The sequence below is a fragment of the Arabidopsis thaliana genome, chromosome 3, assembly GCF_000001735.4.
Source record: "Arabidopsis thaliana chromosome 3, partial sequence".
NCBI classification, from domain to species: Eukaryota; Viridiplantae; Streptophyta; class Magnoliopsida; order Brassicales; family Brassicaceae; genus Arabidopsis; species Arabidopsis thaliana.
This window is the reverse complement of record NC_003074.8, coordinates 18,646,812-18,669,740: the sequence shown is the minus strand read 5'-3', so window position 1 is coordinate 18,669,740 and position 22,929 is coordinate 18,646,812. Positions and strand designations below refer to the sequence as shown.

The 22,929-nt window shown below is 33.6% G+C and overlaps 4 protein-coding genes and 2 long non-coding RNA genes across 6 annotated transcripts; 5 read left to right on the top strand and 1 right to left on the bottom strand.

Annotated features, from left to right (window-relative positions):
* Nucleotides 1–3,049: 3,049 nt before the first annotated feature.
* Nucleotides 3,050–4,903, top strand: AT3G50340 (uncharacterized protein). The gene has a single exon (NM_114894.3). It carries the CDS (start codon nucleotides 3,197–3,199, stop codon nucleotides 4,406–4,408), a length of 1,212 nt encoding a protein of 403 aa, NP_190603.1. The 5' UTR covers nucleotides 3,050–3,196; the 3' UTR covers nucleotides 4,409–4,903.
* A 6,460-nt stretch (nucleotides 4,904–11,363) lies between these two features.
* HEC2 (basic helix-loop-helix (bHLH) DNA-binding superfamily protein) lies at nucleotides 11,364–12,786 on the top strand. The gene has a single exon (NM_114893.3). The coding sequence runs from the start codon at nucleotides 11,623–11,625 to the stop codon at nucleotides 12,316–12,318; it is 696 nt and encodes a 231-aa protein (NP_190602.1). The 5' UTR covers nucleotides 11,364–11,622; the 3' UTR covers nucleotides 12,319–12,786.
* Nucleotides 12,787–13,166: 380 nt separating this feature from the next.
* Nucleotides 13,167–13,367, top strand: AT3G08110. Its single transcript, NR_141390.1, has one exon. It is a non-coding gene; the product is annotated as an other RNA (long non-coding RNA).
* On the bottom strand, nucleotides 13,199–13,509 carry AT3G08105. Its single transcript, NR_141389.1, has one exon. It is a non-coding gene; the product is annotated as an other RNA (long non-coding RNA).
* Nucleotides 13,510–15,023: 1,514 nt separating this feature from the next.
* Nucleotides 15,024–16,010, top strand: AT3G50320 (uncharacterized protein). The gene is made up of 4 exons (NM_114892.2): nucleotides 15,024–15,223; nucleotides 15,316–15,364; nucleotides 15,552–15,605; nucleotides 15,707–16,010. The coding sequence occupies exons 1-4, from the start codon at nucleotides 15,058–15,060 to the stop codon at nucleotides 15,903–15,905; spliced, it is 468 nt and encodes a 155-aa protein (NP_190601.2). The 5' UTR covers nucleotides 15,024–15,057; the 3' UTR covers nucleotides 15,906–16,010.
* A 4,209-nt stretch (nucleotides 16,011–20,219) lies between these two features.
* MAPKKK20 (mitogen-activated protein kinase kinase kinase 20) lies at nucleotides 20,220–21,666 on the top strand. The gene has a single exon (NM_114891.2). It carries the CDS (start codon nucleotides 20,417–20,419, stop codon nucleotides 21,443–21,445), a length of 1,029 nt encoding a protein of 342 aa, NP_190600.1. The 5' UTR covers nucleotides 20,220–20,416; the 3' UTR covers nucleotides 21,446–21,666.
* The last annotated feature ends 1,263 nt before the right edge of the window (nucleotides 21,667–22,929 follow it).

Below are 22,929 nucleotides of genomic sequence, written 5' to 3'. Positions count from 1 at the left end.
GATAGTCAACAAGGGATTTAAATAAATATATCACGTCTTATTTCAATGTCTTATAAGTAAATGAGTATATATTTGTAAATTGTAAGATGCCTATAAAGTACAAAAGTAAAAAGTAAATCTAAAATATGATTTACGAAATGGATGTAAATGATCTTAGCTTTGAAGTTAACAATTTAACATTTACAAACTTTCTTCATATAGTATATCACTCGACCACTCAAAATGTGAGGGTTGGGAAGTTTTCATGTTCGAATACTGGCGATGAAGAAGAGACTATTTAACATGGTTCATAGTCCAAAGCAATTATAGATATAGAAGTTGATTAATGTAAAATACTAAAATATAAGCCTTCTAAATAGAAATGTTATATATGGTGGAGTAAGAAATTGTAGACCAAATCGGACCGATCAAACATCATAGTATCAAACAGTAAACTACATATTAATCTGCATAGGCAACAAAATTTTGGATGAAACGGAGAATCTGCACAGTATGTCAATCAATCGATCACACAACATACAAATTCCTAAATATTTAATGAACTACTTGCAAAAAATGGCACCTTCCATATATCTCTTACAAAAATCATATGTGGTTGGGACAAAATGGACCCTACAAATGTCACAAAACTCAGCTAACAATTAAACATCTAACTTGTAAATGTTCCTAAAGCTTCACACCCAGACAACAAATACTCTTCACCTTATGTGAACATTTCATTAACTCTTACCCATACCTAAGTCCAACCTTTCACATCGTATATAGTATATAGTTCATGTATCGACGAAAATTTGGTCAATTTTAATAAATATAATGAGTACCTACAGATCTGATCCAGCTTCTTTTCTGCTCCATTTTTTTAAACGATTACGAGATCTAAGGTTTAAATCCATATTCCTAAAAACTACTGTACGTTGAAGGATTCCATTAAATAAATAAATAGGAAAAAGGGGTCGATTCAGTAGTAGATTAACAATGCTTTAGGGAAATTGTTAGTATATGCATGGTTGGATCATGTATGTGAATGGTATGACACCACCAACGGTTGAGACTTGAGAAGTATATAAATAGATAAACATTGGAAATGGGTCGGACACAATTATAACTAGACAGAGCAAGTGGAGTGGTATAGAAGTTTCTTAGCTAGTTTAGCTTGATTATTTATTAAAATTGTTAACGAAACCGCAATAAAGTGATAGAATTGAAAACAAAAGTTGTAAACAAATCATAATGAAATTTGCATAGACTATACTGGTAATTATTAGAACAAGGTTGTGATGGTGTGGATGCTAGATATTTTATTTGTTCAAATTAAAATACAAATAATTAGCGTAATACATATTGAAGTTCCTTTCTTGAAACGGGCTTGAAGTTGCTTAATTATGTCAAATAGATTTTGTATTATTCGATCTGCGAGCGTGAGAACATCAAATATAACTGTAAGTTACAAGTTAATCTCTTAAAAAGCATAATAAACTCCTTTGATACTCCATTAATTACGCCAGATTCACGTACGATATGCATAGTCTATGCCGTTGACCCACTACCATATACATTTTGACTAATTTATTCGTAAAATCGTATACTAAAAATATCGCGCGCTAGGATTGGAAAAAGTATAATGTACTATGAAAAAAACTAACAATATACCTAACATGTGATTAAAATTAATCCGATCGATACCATGTGGTTAAGCTGACATAAAGACCGTTTAGTTTGAAATTAAAGCTTTTAATAATAGGTAGTTTCGACGACGTTAGTGTGTTCATATAAATGTAATATTAAATTATTCCAACAAAGAAGCCATTGAAAATGTAATCGAATCAAGTTATAGTATTTAAAAATGGTGCTTTTTCGATTTAACACTCGAAACATTTTTCTCTAAAGAAAGAAACCATGCGATATTGGTATTGACATGTGAGATTCCCGAGTAGTGTGGCATAGAGTCGCGTGATCGTTTTTATTGCTTACCCCCAAAGATTATGCTTCAACGGTCATAGATTCACTATCACATTAAATTAAATCACAACTACATAGATAGATAAGTAAAAACTACAAGCGGTGGAATTTTCAACTTTACAACTACATTTCACGCGTAAGCTACTGTTTTTCCTTTTGCTTAAAACTTTCAAATAGGGATTTTTATGGTATATGATTCATATATGCTAGATTTATACTAGTAATTCCACTGCAAAATTATGATTTAAGTGGATCATTCCAAATCAAAATCAAACAGTTGTTAATATTTATTTTGTCTCTAATAAAATGAGGAGCATGATTTGATGCAGCGTGGCGGAGTGGGTAATGATATTGTGGCTTACGTCTAATCACTTGTGTCAACTGTTTATTATCTACAATGCTTCTTAATCCCGAACAAACCTCTAATCCGATGAAGTCGACTATAAACCTGATTATTAGTCTCTTACAACGTAACCGACTAAAATTTTTAAAAAAGTTCAGCACTACTACTATATCTAATTCCCTCTCGATTCAATTTGTATTTTGAAACATCAGACCTTGTAGTTGTATAAAATATATTAAAAATAATATAATACGTATGCTACTACCATTTTTTTTTTCTTGGTAAAGGATTATGCTACCAGAATTCTTTACTACCAACAACTATTCCTTATTTTGTAGCAAAAACGTTGATTATTCAATATAAGAGGAAAATGTTATGAACCGACTCTCTCTAATGTTTGATTAGTGATAATCTGATTTCATTAAGGATGGGTCCTACGTTATTCCACGAAAATCAGAGCCGTACGTGAAAGAAAACTAAAACAAAAGTCTAAACCGATCAGAAAGGTATCTGATGCTGATTAAATGTAACAAAACAAAATTAAAGAATCTCAAATGAAGAAGAAAAAATATAGTAAACACTTTAATCATCAAATTAGTCTAGTCGATGAAGTCACTACAGATTCTCACCACCACCATTTCAATATCTCACAAAATAAAAACCCATAAAAACCAAATAAAAAAAAAAGACAAAAAGTAGGACCCACCAATAAAACTTGCTATAAATAAAACAAAGCTCCATATTTTCATCAAACAAAGCTTCTCTCTCTCTCTCGCCTATCATCTTTTTCCAGTTCGCTATCAGACATATTTGAAACCCCATAACTCATAAAGCTTCACTCTTTTCCACAATCTCTTACTCCAAAGTTTTCTTCTTTCCCCCCAAAAAATTATAATGGTCGACGTTGATCGGAGAATGACCGGTCTCAGACCAGCTCACGCCGCTGGTCTCCGTCGTCTCTCTGCTCGCGCCGCCGCACCAACAACACCAACGGTTAGAAACAGTCTCGTCTCTTTCTCTTCTCTCGCCGATCAAGTAATCTCACACTTACACACTTCAAGGATCCAAGTCCAACCGGGTCTAACCGACTCCGAATTCGCTAGAGCAGAAGCAGAGTTTGCATTCGCTTTTCCACCGGACCTCCGTGCTGTTCTCACCGCCGGTTTACCAGTCGGCGCCGGATTTCCAGACTGGCGTTCTCCCGGAGCTCGTCTTCATCTCAGAGCTATGATCGATCTTCCTATCGCCGCCGTGTCGTTTCAGATCGCGAGAAACACTCTCTGGAGCAAATCTTGGGGTTTAAGACCATCCGACCCGGAAAAAGCTTTACGGGTCGCGAGAAATGCTCTCAAAAGAGCTCCTTTGATGATACCAATCTTTGATCATTGCTATATTCCTTGTAACCCGTCTTTAGCGGGTAACCCGGTTTTTTATATTGACGAGACCCGGATTTTCTGTTGCGGGTCGGATCTTTCTGATTTCTTCGAGCGTGAGTCTGTGTTTAGAGGGTCTGACACGTGTCCGGTTGTTTTAACGAAGCAGCGTTCGGTGAGTGAGAAATCAGCCGGGTCGTCGTCGTCTTCTTCATCAAATTTTTCGAGAATGAGTTTAGATTCGGGTCGGGTTCACGGGTCGAGTACACCGAGATGGGTTGAGTTTTGGAGTGACGCGGCGGTTGATCGTCGGAGGAGAAACTCTGCTTCTTCTATGTCGTCGTCACACTCTTCATCGCCGGAGAGATATTTAGATTTACCAAGATCCGAGACACCGAAATGGGTCGACGATTACGTGAACCGGATCGGGTCGGTTTTAAGAGGAGGCGGGTGGAGCGAATCCGACGTTGATGATATTGTACACGTGTCAGCATCTGGTTTTTTTGAGGGTGAAATGGTAATTTTGGATAATCAAGCCGTTCTTGATGCATTGCTTTTGAAAGCGGGTCGGTTCTCGGAGTCGCTCCGAAAAGCTGGATGGAGCTCCGAAGAAGTATCGGATGCACTTGGTTTTGATTTTCGACCGGAGAAGGAGAAGAAACCGGTGAAGAAGCTATCTCCTGAACTTGTCCAACGAATCGGGAAACTTGCTGAGTCGGTTTCTCGGTCATGATTATTATTCCCCGATCGAGATTCTTTTCACTTTTAATTAGACCTCAAACAATACGTTTATTAAAAACAACACACCATTAGATTTTAACGTTTTCAAAAAGTCTAAATATGTGTAATCTTGCATTCGTTATTAGAAGAAACAAGAAATTTTAAAAATTGGAGAGCGTTGTACTGTTAGAAAAAAGAACACTAAATAGTAATAAATAAATCCAATTATGTACAGTGTGATTTAGGTTGGGTTAATTTGAACAATTTCATTTCTTGGGGTGTTTTTAGAGTATTTACTTTTGGGATAAGGTTCGATTGTGGAATATCTCTAAAATCTTCAAAAAGAAGCACAAACGCACGTGTGACAACTTTTCCCAAACAAAACGCGGAATAGCAACGTTATTGGGGTCCGCGAATGATGCCAAACCGACGTCGTTTTCTTAACGTAACGCTGCTGTCTTTTATTACCATTGTAGTTTGCACCATATCGAACGACGTAAAAAACACTTGTGAAATGATTACTTTTTGTTAATAATACTATGAAATGATTACTTTAAACCACGATATAAACAACAACAGTCAGTTTTCGTATTTTTTTGCTTTCATCTTCGTTTTTTTTCCTAACAAGAAGAAAATTATTGATGAGAAAACAATGTTAAGGACTTGAATATTTGCACAAAATGAGCAACTTAGATATAGATGTTATAACACAATATTCATAGAGTAATTTTGAAAATATGAGAATAAGATGGTAATGATGGTTTTCATACTAAACAATATGTAAATACTACTACATCAATTGTGGTCTAGTCTTTAAGCCATTTCTATCGGTGAAATATGATAAAAAATTCTTTAAAATATATATATATATATATATATATATATATAATTAAGTTTTTTTCTATTTTAATCAAGAAAAACTTCCAAAAATATATCGATAGAGCTGCTCTTAAGATTTAGAGTGTGCACAGACTTTAACAAAATAGAGTTTCTAAATAAAAATATTGAAAATAAAGTTGGAGATGTTAACTTTTTATTAGTGAAGTCCTCGGCTCAAAATCTCACTATCTAATGTTAGTTTAATCATGTATATGAATTATAGAGCGAATGGTATTTATGTGATTTTCAGCTGGATTAAAAGAAAAGAGAAATGGAAAAGAAATCGCTATTTTGTTTGTTAGTTGTTGCATATGGTTTAACATGTTTTTGAACAAATGTTATGTTTAAACCAAAAACATGTAAACAAAATACTGTTTTGGAATTAATTAGGACAATTATTGGTAAAATTATTAAGATATTCAGCTAAATTTAAAGATGTGTACTTACTAGCTATATACCAAACACTTAATAATCCAGAAAATAATGAAGTTAGATGAGATGTATCAGACAGTCTACAGCTAGGTACACTCTGAAATAAAATGTTTGCTTACGTTGTGATCAGTGATCATCATAACCAACCTTTACCAGTAAATGGACTGTTGTTGCAATCATTATATCCAAATAATATAATATTCCTAAGATTTCTGGTACTATTATTGTATACCAAACCTTTTTGTACAACTCCAAACATGACCGTAAAGAGGATAAAAAACACATATTCGATCAGAAAAAAACATAGAATACGTCAAGATAAAGACTTCAATCCAGTATCTGATCTGATATAATCTTCATCTAAACCACGCCCAAAAATTATGAAGAACTGAATCTAGTTTCCATATTCGGTATAATTAATGTACTTTTTACATTTGAGCAACCTAAACCAAATTCAAAATTAAATAAATAAATAAACAAGACCTATCCCAAGCAATATTGTAGAACCGGAATGCATTAACGTATAACTGTGGTTGTGATGTATTTACATACGAAGAGCTAGATAAGAGAGATTTTTTCTTTTGGGTGACAACATGAGAGGTTATATGATACTATAGTATAGACTATACTGTATAGTATCATACACTTAAATATTATAATGTCGGTCCACAATAATTTCTTCAAAACGGTCACTAGCACCACTAAAAGAAACCATCTGATCAGACCGTTGCTCCTGCGATCACGTGCAAATCCCACCATATGTCACGTTCCACCTCATCCGTCTCTTCTTAATTCTAACATGACTAGTAATATCAAATCTGGACCGTCGATTAGATACATGTGGTGGACCGTGAAGCAGACGAGCGGTGAGTGTCCGTGTCAAAAGGAGTTGGTTCGGTCCGCTTATTATGTTACGTGTGCGTTTGTTAAGTGTGAACAATTTATTAGTTGGGGGTTTGACTTTTAACTTTGTTTATAAATTTTATTTGAAGATATATTAATTTTGAATTAGTAGTCTGATAGTTTTCATAGATTCTCAAACCAAGTTGGAAAAAGATAAAAGATAGTTGGTATAGTTCTTTTTTCTTTCGGCTCGTATATACATCGCAATCTATAGCTACGCAGATTTTTTCACTCTTCTTTGAGATTGGGGAAAATTAAATACTGTACAAAGTACAAACTTTTGACTACTACCTTCCTCTGTAGGGCAACCACAAGTTTGGTCCAAAACCTAACCAGGACATTTGGATCCATGATGGTTTTTTTAATGAAGAATTCAAAAACCAAAAGTCGTGCAAGTACTTTCTATATTGTTATACTTATACACATATACCATTGACTTCTACGCCGTAAAATTTACGTAGTAAAATGAAAAAACTTGGAATCTCTTTGTTTCCCCCCAAAAATAAATAAAAATTTCAGACCCTTTTATTACTGACAAATTTTTGTGTTACTAATTTTAATGAAATATGAAGATGAGTATTAGTCAGACTCCTCACCTCGACATCACCTTTCAAGGATTTATATACTGAGGTTTTCAGTTATTTGATGAACGCAAAACGATGTACAGGAATGCAATTTCGACTCGAAGAACCATTTGCTTATGAACTTCAAAGGTATAGAGGCCCGTGTTATGAATGGGTCATATAAGTTTTCAGGCCCATTTAGTGTATTAACACTTTAGCTGATTTGTTACGATGTTGCACGTCGGTTCATAGATATAATTTATATAAACTGAGTACATTTTTACATATGTCTCGTCTTGTGACTTGTGCGGTACATTTTATATATTTGTTTTCATGATTTCGTTCAATAATGAAAACAAATATATTATCTTACATTTTACATATGTCTTGTGAGGTGCACCGGAAAATATGTAAATTGAGTACATTTAATATAGCACAAGGGACATGGATGGGTGTTTAAAAACAAGAGTCAAAGAATGTACCAAATACCAAAATTCTACTAAAAAACAAGAAACAAACAAAGAAAAGAGAGGAGATCCAATTAAATGGATCTAAGATCTAATCTTCTTCATTCCAAAACATTTCCTTATTAGGAAATTTTATTTTTAAAATTATCCATTTTGTTTGTCTTAATTCTTCCATATGTTAAAATTTTAATTTCTCCCGATTGAGGCACTTTTTTTTTTTTATTTTTTTATTGAAGCACTTCCATATGTTACATTTTATATTCTAGGTTTTGATTCACTTTTGACTTTTGTTTGCCTCTCCAATCTCCATGCATTTTACATGAGCTTTCTTTCTTTCTTTTCTTCCTTATTTGGTAAAAATGTTTTTATACTTTATTTAGAAACAAATCTTTATCACAATCCTCTTTTTCTACTTAATTCGTCCATACATTAAAATTGTTATAATTGGTTTTCTCCCAATCCAAAGGCTCCTATCTTCTAGGTTTTGACTTTTGTTTGCCTCTCCATGCATATTATATACGCTTTCCTTATTTTTATTTTAATTTTTTTAGTTTGTTCTTGATTACAATTTAGTTTGGTACTCGTTTTGTATGAACTTCTGTATTGAATCTATTGATAAATCTGGTGAGTGTTTGTCTAGAAAGTTAAAGAAAGTGCCATTTCTGTAAGAAAATTGCTCCAGAAAGTGAAATATAATATACTACGATAGTAGCAATAATTAAAGAGGGGTGCATGAACTTTATCCTGTCACAGAGAACATGAGAATTTATCCGAATAAAAAGAGAGATTGGAAATACATAATTGAAAAAAAAGAGCAATAAAGAAAGCAAATGAATTCAGATTTATCTTTTTTTTTTTTTTCATATATGATATGAACAATATAATAACTAAAGAAACGAAAAAAGAAGATAAAAATGTGTCAGAAGAATACAGAGCACTTGTTCAAGAAATTATAAGAATGTTATCTATAAAGTATAAACCTAACATTAAGGATATTGTCATCAACTCATGATCGAGTAAAAAACAGGATATTAATCGAGTATAAATCGATATATATTTTTCATTTTTTCAATTATGAATATTTTAATTAAGGAGTAGTTTAAAAATTTGTCGGAAAACGTGATTAATCATTAGGGGATAGAAATTGTGGTGTTAATATGGAGCAAAGGGCATAGATGATGCTTGGGACATGAACACAGCTGTATCACTACCTTGCCTTGGGAGGCAACCTACCCCAATTTTTGTTTATTTAATTATTAAAATATAATTCCTTTTAGAATTTTTTGATATATGCTTCCAATATCCCAGTGTTTGTTATTTTAATACACTGCCCATCCTCAACCAAATACTACGATGACAACTTTTTTTTTTTTAATAAATACATCCGACGAAAAAAGTCAGTAGTCCAATCACTACTAAACTCTAGATTTTATGGAAGTCTATTTAATTTATAAGTTTGTTTGTGGTGAGTTTCATATAAAATTACATCATATATGATCTTTGCATTTTTTATTCGGTGAATTGATGAGAGTACTATCTGATCAAGATATGTTAAATACATAAAGATTTTTCAAACTTTTTTACAAAAAGATTCTTCCAACTAAACAAATCGTCATTGGCGTTTTAGAGTTGCATCGCAAATTTCAGTAAACAATCTTAGCTAATGTTTTCCATTCTGAGTTCTTATTCTTTATTAGTACATTTTTAAATTTGCTGTCGATTTTAACGGCATTTGTTCAATCAATAACGTAGTGAATGACATGGGCGACTTTGATTAAACAGTTCAATAATTAAAGAAAAAAAATCGAAAAAGGAAGTTCTCGAGAGACAAAAAAAAAAATTGTACGAACAAGACTTGGAATCTTGGTTAAGAAATTTAGATTCGGTGGGAAGGAGGAGTGTTTAATTCTTACAGTGACTTTGTGTAAGTAAAAAGGTGAAAAGGGGAAAATAGCATCTATTTTTGTTACTTACGAAGCTGATTGAAAAAGAGAGAGCAGCGAAACGTCATCGTTTCGTTAGCTTTCTTACATGTTTCAGTGTCAACATAAGAGGGTAAAACCAAGTCCAAAGCAACTTACTGTGTCTGTCTATTTTAGGCTAATTATAGGGTAGAAGACGAACTCATAATAATTTTAATTAACAAGTAAGCAATTACTTTTGTGACGTCAAAAGAGATGATTTCTATGAATGAAAAGAAAAAACCCGATGATTTTGCACAAATGAAGCCAAGCATTGATCTTGATTGAAGATTGTGAGGTTTTTGACGTTTGACGTATGCATTTTTAAGGAAAGAGTCATTTATTATTAATTTGGTTGTTGAAGTGCAATTCCTTTGTTAACTAATGTTATAAGAATTTCTTTCTTTTGTTCTTTATTTGTTTTTTGTCAATAAACAGTACTACTCTATGTTCACGTAAAGTTCTTAAAATAAAGAGAAAAATAATTTAATGAAGATCGCAATAAGTCCTTTCCGATCGGCTTTGATAAGCGTGCCATATACCAACGCTCGACGCCAAGTGAGGTTCGATTATATTGAGTCCATTATATATAAGATAATATTCTTCCATAATATACACTCCCTTAGTATATACATTGCAAAACAAATTCATATAAACTAAATACGTTAACATGATGGTTTGTATTTGTGAAACTCGAGAAATTCACTATATTACTCATTTAAACAAAAACAAAAAAATCATGCAAAAAAATAATAACGTAGTACGTTTTCTTCAAGCATGTTCAAAGAAGTTATAACATCAATCTTATTTACTACTTACTAACGAAGACAGTGCATCTCATTAATATTCTCATGCATAACATATTGGATCCATCCAGGTTAAAAGTTAAAATAAGAAAACTTGAATTCAAGGTAATATTGTTTCGCCGTCGCCTGAACAGATCCCGGCGAAACAGATGGGTTCCCTGGATTCTGACATATTTCATGTGGATGTGGGGTAATTAACAATTATAAACAAAAAAAAACAGTAGTATAAAATTTAGATACCAAAAAAAAAAAACTACACAACTACTCTCTCTTTCAGTCTTTCCCATTACACTCATTCGAACTTATATAAAAGATTTATTTTTATATTTTGAAAACAAATTAAAATTGTAGAAATAGGAAAATTCATGGTTGCTGCCTCAAATGGTGAGAGCGGTTCATGCACCTTCATTTGTCCAGAAGCGCCTTAGTTCACAACTCGTGGGTCCAAAATCCCACCGATTGTGACACGTGAACGGTTGATCCAGACAAAGGATAATATCCTTCATGAAATATGACTCAAAACGAATTTTCCATTCATCAGCTAATTTTAGTGACACCAAGTGACTAGTGATTCCAATCTCTTGCGAGTTGCAATGATTCCAGACAAAAGTATATATAAGTACACCAACTAATTTATGCAAAACTGGTATTGAAAGTTTAAAGTAAATAAATTTATATTTTTTGTCATAAAATAAATAGTATAATTTTATTTATAGTTAAAAAAAATACGTGCAACATAAATATAACTGTCCAATGCATATGGAAGGTTGAAACATCCATGTCAAAGCAATGAACAAATTTTCAACTGCTAGCTAGTGTACGTTAATGTATACATACATATATTTACTAAATACATATACGTGTGTGTTACAAAGTTTTAGGAGTGTGAAAAATAGAAGAAGGAAAACAATCCTAATTGTTATAAATTATATATGTAATAAAAAGGAGTAAAATAATAAGAATGGGTCACAAAGTGCTATATAAATCCATCACTTCCTTTTATATTGCTGAATCTCTGATTGGTAGTAACAGTTTACATTTCGCACATAACTCTCCCTCTGTCTTCCACCATCATCTCTTCTGTGATTCAGACACACAAAGCCCTAAATTTCAAGCTTTGTCAGTCCATCTTCTTCTTCCTCCATACCTTATCTCACCAGCTTCTCCATATCTCTCAAAGAAAAAACAAACCCTATAAATTCCACAAAAAAGGAGGATGGATAACTCCGACATTCTAATGAACATGATGATGCAGCAGATGGAGAAGCTTCCTGAACACTTCTCTAACTCAAACCCTAACCCTAATCCCCATAACATTATGATGCTTTCTGAATCCAACACCCACCCGTTCTTCTTCAACCCCACTCATTCTCATCTCCCATTTGACCAAACCATGCCTCACCACCAACCCGGTTTAAATTTCCGGTACGCCCCCTCCCCGTCATCATCTCTCCCGGAGAAGAGAGGAGGCTGCAGCGACAACGCCAACATGGCGGCGATGAGAGAGATGATCTTTCGAATAGCCGTGATGCAGCCTATACATATTGATCCGGAATCCGTAAAGCCACCAAAGAGAAAGAACGTGAGGATCTCTAAGGATCCACAGAGCGTGGCAGCTCGGCATCGAAGGGAGAGGATAAGCGAGCGGATTCGGATTCTTCAGCGGCTTGTTCCCGGTGGGACTAAGATGGATACGGCGTCGATGCTCGATGAGGCTATCCATTACGTTAAGTTTCTCAAGAAGCAAGTGCAGTCGCTGGAGGAACATGCGGTGGTTAACGGCGGAGGAATGACGGCGGTGGCCGGAGGAGCACTTGCGGGTACTGTTGGTGGAGGATATGGAGGAAAAGGGTGTGGCATTATGCGGTCTGATCATCACCAGATGCTTGGAAATGCACAGATTCTTAGATGATGATGATGTTGATTTTTAAATATATATCATATGTTTATTAATATGACGGGAAAAAATATTATCGAGGGAGTTGAATTTAGTATCATGAAACTATGAGAGCATTTTTTTTAAATGTTTTTATCTTTCCGGGTTTCGATAATGTTTGGGATGGTTAATTAACAATTTAAAAGTCAGACAACTTGGTTGTAAAGACTAAAGAATAAGCATAGTTTATCAATTTATCATTACTAAATGAAATAGTCTCTTGTCACTGATCAATGCAACATGTTTTAGCTTTCAGACATCTAGTTAAGGTTTTGTGAGTTGAATAATAGTATTGTTTTCTGTCTTGTTTCCAATGTAAGCGTCAAAAGTTTATAATTTATGGCATTTCGTACCTGTGGTACGTTCTTGATGCATAGGTGTATGATTTTGTGAGCCAACTTTATAGATAACAGGAAGTTTTGGAGACAAATCGATAACACGAACATCTGTGGTGTTGTTTAGCATTTTAACACTTATTGAAAAATAAAAATATATATCATACTTTTAGAGTGTAAGATTCTGCAAAATTTCAATGCATGTAATAATTAATATATAAATACAAAAGTCTAAGCCTCTTATTAAATTAAACGAAAACAGACTCTTATGAAATAAAACAAAAATTGTTTAGAAAATAAATTACCATATATATTGATTTTAATATTGGTGAGTTATATATGTAAAATTATATGTTTTCTATTGTTCTTCTTTTTAGTTAACAAACTAGAAAGGCAGATTGTATTACTACTACTATCTTGCTGTATAAATAACTTTTTCTCTTTTGAATGAGTGTATATCAATCTATCTCGTACTTAAATGTTTTTTTTTTGCTTTCTTTTTTTTGCTTCTTCATAAATTTCTCGGAACTTGAATCAACTACATTCATTACAGAAGATGGAGAAACCCAGCTGACATCCCAACTTTAAAAAATAATTTATATCACAAACCAAGGCTACATATTATTGTGTCACAAGGTAAAGCCCAAATAAAGATCCATTTCACAAAGATAAGCCCTTTACCGTACACAGATATGTTTGTTGTAACAGATAATGATACAAACTAGTATTAGACTTAGACTACATGTTTTGGTCGGAGCACGACGGCGGACATTGTTCTGGGAGCAAAAGGGGTACTTCAGAAAGATGAAGATGAACATGAATAAGGCAGTTTCGTAATTTCACATAAGGACTTCACCGTTAGATTAATCTCGAAAATTTCCATATCTCAGTGTTGTTGTTTTTTTGTGTGATACAGATTGGTAATTTCGAAGATATGCTTTATTTGTTCGTAAATTTGTAAAGGGATCAGTAGCTTTTTAAAATAAACGTCCCTTGGGCCTCTTAAAAATGGGTTGTAACTATTTATCTTATATAAAAACCCATTATGAGATGAAATTCCTGAATAGTCCACTCCAAAAACCCAATACAATTTTTACATTTTTAGCTATTCGTTTGATTGATAATTTCAGGAATGATGTAAATCTTCTTGTCGTGAATAGTATAGTGACGGCTTCCTTTTTATTTGGAACTTCCAAAAAAAAAAATGTAATATTTTTAGAATAGCCTTTGACTCAACTTTAACAAAGAAAAACATGTTTAAATTGATGTTCATGCACTTTGTTTCGGCAGCCCATTTTGGGTTTGGCTTACCTAATTCTGAATTTATCAGCTCGGTCAAGGAAGTGGGTGTGCATGCATTGTTTCCCAAAATATACTAATGAAATTGAATGTTATTCAATCAAAATAAGGTTCGAATTAATGTTTGTCTGATTTGGGGACGTCATGCATGCAGAGGATAATTAGCACTAGTATAATGACGTTTAAAGATTATAAGTCACAATTCGTATTCTAAGGAATATTCGAAAATGTTGAATTATGCTTATCTTTAGAGGGACAGGGACCCCAACCCCATGTATGCTTTCAAAAAATCGATTCCACTTATACGTCAAGTTGGATCAATTTTTTTAGCTCCCTTTTTTCTTTAGATGTCAAGCTTATGAGCATTTGATTTACCGTTTTGTCAGAACCAACGGCGGGTGCTGTCACCTATATACGTATCTAAATATTCAAATAAATTCTCTTTAAAGTTTAACGCAATGTTGTTGACGAAAAAAAAAAAAAACAGAAAACGCAATCATGTTGTAGTTGAATCTAATTCTAATATAACTTTAGGATTCTTTGGCATAACAAGAAGTATATGTTAATACTCTAAATCTCTAATCAATAAAAACATATTCCACTAATATGTATTTATAGACTTACACTATTTTTTTTTTGTGACCAATCTTTTATAAAACTATCCATCAAAAGATAACTTGATTACAAGAGCTGGAATAAACATCAGCCAAAAGAAAGAAATTGCAGAAATTACTGCCATTAGAGCATCTACATTGAACAAATAAGGAGAGTGTCTTCTTACACTTAAAATATAATATATTCCAAAAAATATTATTTTAATTTTTGGATGTCTTTAAAATAAAGACACAATATCTTAAATGTCTAAGAATAGACATTTTTGAGAGGATATGATATCTCCAATTTAAAGATCCTTCATATTTGAATATTAATATTTTGTAAATTTAATGTTTTAATATTATTAAAGATATCCTCTTTCTATTGTGCAATGAAGTTGCTCTTAAGGTCAAACAATAAACATAAGAACAAGAGAATAAAAGAACAATCCTAACACTCAAAACCATAAAAGATATCGAGTGAAACGATGTCATTGGAAACAAAGAACACTAAGCGTGATCTATTGTACGGGATTGACGCTCCAACTAGGACAACAATTCCAATCAAAGATTTGGCTAATGCTAAGCCAACTAAGACACAAGAGAAAGATCTCTCCGAAGAACATCCTCTCAACAAAATGGGAAGGGATAAAGGTGAACATCTTCTCAACAACTTGGGAAGGGATAACGATGAAGGAGGGCTCTCACTTCGAGTAGGAGGAATGTACATCTCCTTGTCTTGGTAGGATGGAAAAGGAGACTGAGGAAGCACGATGTCTTGATGCAGGAGATGAGGTGAAAGAAGCGACAAAGAGAAATTAGAAAAATTAGGGCAAACCAAATAAAAACTCACAGAGGCCTAATTGTCAATTGAGCCCATAAAGAAAATTAGGCTAGAACTGCCCCAACAGAAAAGGTTGTTGTTGGGCCAAGCCAAAACCAAGAACAACCTTTGCATCCTGTAACCCAGAATTTGACCTAGCTCATACACACGAGCAACTTCACGGCGGCTGGCGGAGGAGAGAGGAGCAGAGGAGTCCGAAAACGCTAACAGCAAACTCTGAAACATCGGAAATTCGGATGAAACGAGGATGGAGAGAGAAAAGGCGGGAGGATCTGGTAAATATTTGAGGATAGGGGCGGAAGAGATGTGAATAGATCTTCAGTGAAGAACCGGAACAAACTTCAAACCAACCACGACCAGAGAGACAGCAAGAGAAGAGTCATTGGAATCAGCTCTTCGGAACCACCCAAAGGCGAGACTTACGACATCAAACTCTGTCAAAAGAGGATCCGTGAGGAGGCCGGAAAAGCGCAAAGCGACGGTAACCGGTAGCAGAAAACATAAGAGAAAGGTAAGGAAGCAAATAGCAGAACCAAAAGTCCGACGCCGGCGAGCCACAACTTTATCGGCGTCGGAAAAGAAATGCGAAATACAAGTCTCGATTATCACGTCTGAAAGAGAAAGCTTTACACGTTTTGGAGTGACTTACACTGCTTATTAAGTAGCTAATTAGAGAATAATTTAAGATTAAAACAAGAATAGAATTAGCTAAGGGAATAAGATAGAAACATTTTTTAAGTTAAATTTTATCAACCAACCCAAAAAGAACATTTACAAGAGATCTAGTTTGAGTTTTGCTTTAACTTATGACAACAAAATGAAAAAATTCAAAATAGCAGAGGAAAAACTTAAATACACTTATAGGGTCGATGGCTGAGCCAAAGCAAAAGACATGCTTCATATATAACGATTGAAACTTCTTCTTTTTTTCCGGTGTTATCTTAAAATTTCGCATTTCTTGATTTACTATTTGTATGTATTTTGTCAGAGATATATATATATATATATATATATATATATATATATATATATATATGTGTCTTATTAATTAATAGAACAATCAAGTTGTGTAGTAGGAGTAGATATCCCATACCAAGGAAGGAGGATCACCACTTTGTCCCATTTGCTAGACAATTTCCATTATGTTCAACTAGGTTATTTTAAAACTATGTATACCATAGAGTTTCAACCTTTTTAGGTCCGGTTCGTTTCTCCATTTGAGAGATCCATCCAACTGATCCATTCAACATGTCCATCTAGATGATTCATTCGACTCTTGTTCGTTTTATTTTTAGTCGGTTCATTTGACTGGACCATCCGAATGAGATGTTGTTCGTTTACTTATCTCTATCTCCATCCAAATGATTTGCAATAATACAAATACCTAAAATATCCATGCTTTCATCTAATTCTTAATCTAAAATATATTTAAAAGTAAATAAATTTCAAATAATAGTTTTTTACATTTATAAATTTATTTTACGGTTTTGGCGGGAAACGTGATTTTATGATTTGACGGGAAAACTCGATTTTACAGTTTTGGCGGAAAACAAAATTTTACGTTTTTGGCGGGAAAACGTGATTTTTGCGGTTTTGGCGGGAAAACATGATTTTATGGTTTTGGCGGGAAAACGTGATTTTACGGTTTTGGCGGGAAAACGTGATTTTACGGTTTTGGCGGGAAAACGTGATTTTTGCGGTTTTGGCGGAAAACACGATTTTACGGTTTTGGCGGAAAAACGTGATTTTTTTGTTTTGGCAGGAAATCACGGTTTTACGGGTTTGCCGGGAAACCGTGATTTTGCGGTTTTGGCGGGAAAATAGAATTTTACGATTTTTGCGGAGAAAAAATGATTTTGCGGTTTTGGCGGGAAAACGTAATTGTACGGGTTTGGCTGAAAAACGAATTTTACGGTTTTAGCAGAAAATTTAATTTTTTATTTTTTAAAAAATAATTGTAAAATAAGATTTAAATCTATTTATTTATTTTATCTAAAAATACATATAAATAATCAATTGAAATAATTAGGGTATTTTTGTCATTTGTTATTTTAGATTGAATCATCTCCATCCAAATGATCCAATTTAGTTCAGCCAAATGAGTTTCAAAATTTAGCCTAAATTTTCAAACTCATCCAGATGATTCATTTGGATGGATCATCTGAATGAACCGTTTTTGGCACCAAACGAACATCAAAACTCATCTCCATCCAAATGATCCATCTTACTGATGAAACGAACAGGGCCTTAGACTGTATATATTTTCCGAAACGCAAGTAGGATGATACCATTTGAATATCAGAACTGAATATATAATATGTTAAGTGAAAACTGACATAACAATAATCATGCGTTAATAGCAAGCGACGGTTGAAGACTATAATGTGTAGGATACAGAAGAATCATAGAATTCTTCTTTGTTACAACAGAGATAATTCTAAGCAGATAGGAAAAAAGTATCAACTACGATAAAAGCAGCCGAAAGAACAAAAAGAAAAGAAAATTCGGAGTATGTGATTGGTTCATGGTACCCAAACCAAAAAAAGAATAAAAGAGCTCCGCAAGTCGCAAGATCTTTCTTTATCCATTTATACAGAGAAATATAAAACTCTATATATATATATTATCGAGGAAGATATTTGTTAGAAGAATAAAAATACTAATAAATATGCAAGAAAATCTAGGAACAAATAAATAACTAAATTGGTGGAAAGAACATGCGAACATGTGACGGTGACGGAGTGACGGCTAAGGAATTTAAGGATAATACTAACTTCTCTGACCTCAAAGCTCGCGTTACTCTACGTTTCGAGTTTTGTGCGTTCGTCACCGTCAGATTCCGTTAATGTCCGTTATATATCTTCTTTTTAAAATTATTATAATCAGCAAAAAATCATGATATTTGTTTTAAATATTATTATTAGTATAGATTTTATGAAAATTTAAGAGCCGCAACTTGCGAAAGTTTGTTATTACTCTCTCTGTTTGGTATCGAAGACTTCAGGTCTGATTCCGACAATAAAGAAAGAAAAGAAACTAAACTTCACTCTGAAGCACTTCTTTGCCGTTCTTGACCACTCATTTATTCATTTACTATTCACCCTAACTTTTATATAGTTGAGGTGCGCCGCAATTTATTTCATGACAATCTTGCAACCTTCTGATCAATAACAAGAAAAGAACTTTGTTTTAATTTCTTGGTTAAATTTTATTGTTATATTGCCAATTCTATAGAAGAAAGTAGAAACTAATTAATCAACAAAACAAAATTGTGTGTAAACGTTTATCTATAGAGCAATATCAAAAACGTCACTTACACCCATATGTGAGTCATTGTAACAAAACTATAGTTGGGATAAGATATTTCTAACAGTACATATATTGCTCTGTAGATACTAAAAATGTAGAAACCATAAAGCAAAGGGATATATGAAAGATTGAAAGTATATGTAAAATCATGATAGAGTATTATTTTTATATGATTCTCATGCAATCATGCCATTACGACCTACAAATTAACGGACGGCCAAGCAAGTTGTTGTTGTTGTGAAAACTTCTAAATCAAGCATTTTTTTAACGATAAAAGTAAAATGTATCGTAAAGTCGTGACTAATAAAATATTAGCAAGAAGAATAATGATTGGAAGAATTGTCGGATAAAGTCATATGTTGAAGCATCAAAATCTGTTGAATTGCTATTGGAATTTGTAAGCAAACAATAAAATACAAACTATAGTACAATTCACATGTGACAACTTCATTGTATTCAGCATTTTTTCGTCTATCAATATTAGTATTTGAAAATAAACATGCAAATTGCAGCTGCTATTTAACTATCTATTTTTATTTATTAGTTTATACAAAAAAAAAATTATACTGCTTTTTTAGTAATAATCTTCTTAGTTATTGTTTTAGTGGATATCCCGAAAAGACATTAACTTTGAACTGATTTTACATAAATTATATATACAAGAAACAATTACATATAATCAATATTATATTATCGTTTTACATCATTGATCTATAACTAATCATATGCTAGTAGTTGTTGAGAAAAATAATTATTAATGCTAGTTAAAAAATAGTTATATAAAGTTAAAAAATGATGTATTTAACAAAATTGTGTGTGTTTTATTTAGTCTTTATATATTCGTTTAAGAAAACACTGGGAGAAAATGCAATAACGTTACTAAATTGAGAAGGAATTGATTCTTGGAATCACCAAACAACACCACAAACCTCAACTTGCAATTTTTATAATTTTATCTTATCAAGTATCAACGTCCTTGAAAGAAGACCAACCTCATTGGTAATACTCTAATAGTCTAATGGATGTCTTAAGCATAATTTGGTTAACTAATACTAATCGTCGTAGATTGGTTAATAAACTTAAGGTCAAGCTTCCGTTAAAGATTGACCATCAAATTTCTTGATTTCAAATCCTAACACCATTTAGAAAGAAAGAAAGAAAAAGTAAATGTGTTTTTCTTTTTGTCAATAAGTAGTACTCCTTAAAATTTAAATATTGGTAAATGATACACTGATATGGGAGTAATTAACCTAAAGATTCTGTAAAATCTCGTAGTAACCAAAACCAAAGTCATGCGATAATATTGATTTTCCCAAGTTAATAAATATTTTGTTACTAAATTTCGTTTTTAGCAGCCCAACGAGAAAAATATCAAATATCCGCTTTCATCACGTGCATTAATTACCCCAAAAATTCAAGACTAAGGAAAACAAATATCACAATTAAAAATAATAAAAACTTGATAGTATATAATGAAGAAGTTCCACCATAAGGCACAATTAACCGTCACGAGCTACATGCTCTGTATCTTCAGATTTCCTAAATACTTACAATTCCCATTCCAATTCTGATTTGGTTAATCCAAAACAAAAAAAAAGGAAACTTTCTTTTACCCTAAATCTATAAAAACGAAACCCTTCTTCACAAATCTTTGTTCTTCGTAATCTCTCTTAAAAGCTTTTGTTTCAATTTCAATGGAGTGGGTTCGAGGAGAAACAATTGGGTTCGGAACCTTCTCTACTGTCAGTACAGCGACAAAGTCTAGAAACTCCGGCGACTTTCCTGCACTTATCGCTGTGAAGTCGACGGATGCTTATGGCGCCGCTTCACTCTCCAACGAGAAATCGGTGTTGGATTCACTCGGTGATTGTCCTGAGATCATACGGTGTTACGGCGAGGATTCAACGGTGGAGAACGGAGAAGAGATGCATAACTTGTTATTAGAGTACGCTTCGAGAGGAAGCTTAGCGAGTTACATGAAGAAACTTGGCGGTGAGGGTTTACCGGAGTCCACCGTGCGTCGCCACACAGGATCAGTGCTTCGAGGGTTACGTCACATCCACGCTAAAGGGTTTGCACACTGCGATATAAAACTCGCGAATATTCTGTTATTTAACGACGGCTCTGTTAAAATTGCCGATTTCGGTTTGGCGATGAGAGTTGACGGAGATTTAACGGCGTTAAGAAAAAGTGTGGAGATTAGAGGGACGCCGTTATACATGGCACCGGAATGTGTTAATGATAACGAGTATGGATCAGCGGCTGACGTGTGGGCTTTAGGATGTGCTGTAGTTGAGATGTTTAGTGGCAAAACGGCATGGAGTGTTAAAGAAGGATCACACTTCATGTCGCTTTTGATACGTATAGGTGTTGGTGATGAGTTACCGAAGATTCCAGAGATGTTGTCCGAAGAAGGCAAGGATTTTTTGTCGAAGTGTTTTGTTAAAGATCCAGCGAAAAGATGGACGGCTGAGATGCTTTTGAACCATTCGTTTGTAACCATTGATCTTGAAGATGATCACCGAGAAAACTTCGTTGTGAAGGTTAAGGATGAGGATAAAGTATTGATGTCTCCAAAGTGTCCTTTTGAGTTTGATGATTGGGATTCTTTTACATTGGATTCAAACCCCTCGTTTGATTCTCCGGTGGAGAGACTTGGGAGTTTGGTTAGTGGTTCGATCCCTGATTGGTCTGTCGGTGGGAGTTGGCTTACAGTCCGGTGATGAAAGTTATATGAAAACAGAGGAAAAACAGTGTGTTTGGAAGGCTAGGGCTTTTTTTTAGCACCTAGTTAGACCCATTCTACGATTCTTGTTCGTATTCTTTAGGTGTAATTGATTTGTTAATACAATTCATTCTAGTGTTCCTTGACTTGCTTTTGTTGTGTTATTAAATTTTGAGGATTTAGTAGCTCGTTAATACAAGAGATATGATCATAATCAATCCATCAAAAAAGTGGTTTAGAAAAGGAAAGAGAAGAGCAAAATTGGTGTGTTGAGAGTAAGATTAAAGAATGTTATTGACAGAGGATAGTTCGTGGCCACCACACGACAGCTTACTTGAATACTTTGCTTCAAGTAAAACAAGCTTCTCTTGCACCATATACTCTGCTCAACACGATAGCATTTTGGATCCCTCGTCGCTGTTAATTGAATTTAGGCCCATTTGGTTTTAAGAGGCCCGTTATGTTTCGATAGCTTTATTTATTGACACAGCCCACTCGATGATTGTTAATATGTTATTTATTAGCCATCAAACCTTGTAACAACAATATCTTATGGAATGTGACCCAATGAAAAAAGTACTTTTTGGTTTAAAAGTTAAGAACCAATACAAGTAGTTGTCATTAGAAAATCTTCATCTCTGAGTATGGACTTGTGTCACAAAATGGCTTCAAACTGATATATATGATTTTGTGTTTGCGTCATCTTGTGTTTGTCCCATTTCAATTCAAAAGTGATTGTGTATTTGACTTAGGTCGGTGCAAGTCTATGTACATTTTGAAGCTCTATATATTCTCTCGCAGTTAAGAGTTTCTATTCTAATAAGCTTTTCATATGCGCAGTTGTTGAGTATTGTGAGTCAGATAGTTGTTGAGTATTGTGAGTCAGATAGGGAAAGACATAACATAAAGGAATCTAATCAAGAGATAAAAATTTATCAAATTCATAGTTATTCTAATTCGGTTAGAGCATTTTCATTGGACAAATAATGAGGATGTCTTTAATTATAATAAGAATAAAAAAAGAATAAAAATAAAGTTTATCGGAGAAAGATGATGTCTCTCCACATACACTAAGAGCAAGTCCATCGGCAGTTTTTAATGAGTTTCTAGCTAATTAAAAGTCCAAAACTAAATGAAAACCCAACTAAATAGTTAGGATCGATCCCAATATTAGTTTTTTTGGATGGGTTTAGAGACGCCGACGTGGTCGACTGACTGTAAGTCGTCGAAAAACAAAAAAAATTACAACACTCATGTTTTCCTTTTTCCTCTCGTTTTTCACTTCTTTGTTTTGTCCGACGGCCGGCGATTCGAATCGATTTGATCTCCGACGTATCGAGCATGAAATCGGGAGAGAAGAGCCAAATCATCGACGACTTGGTTCACCAATTCCATTCTTCGAACCATACTCATATAAGAGTGTCTTGGCTTCTCTCTAAATTCCAAACAGAGAATTTTCTATCATGATTTCTCTCGCTCTTG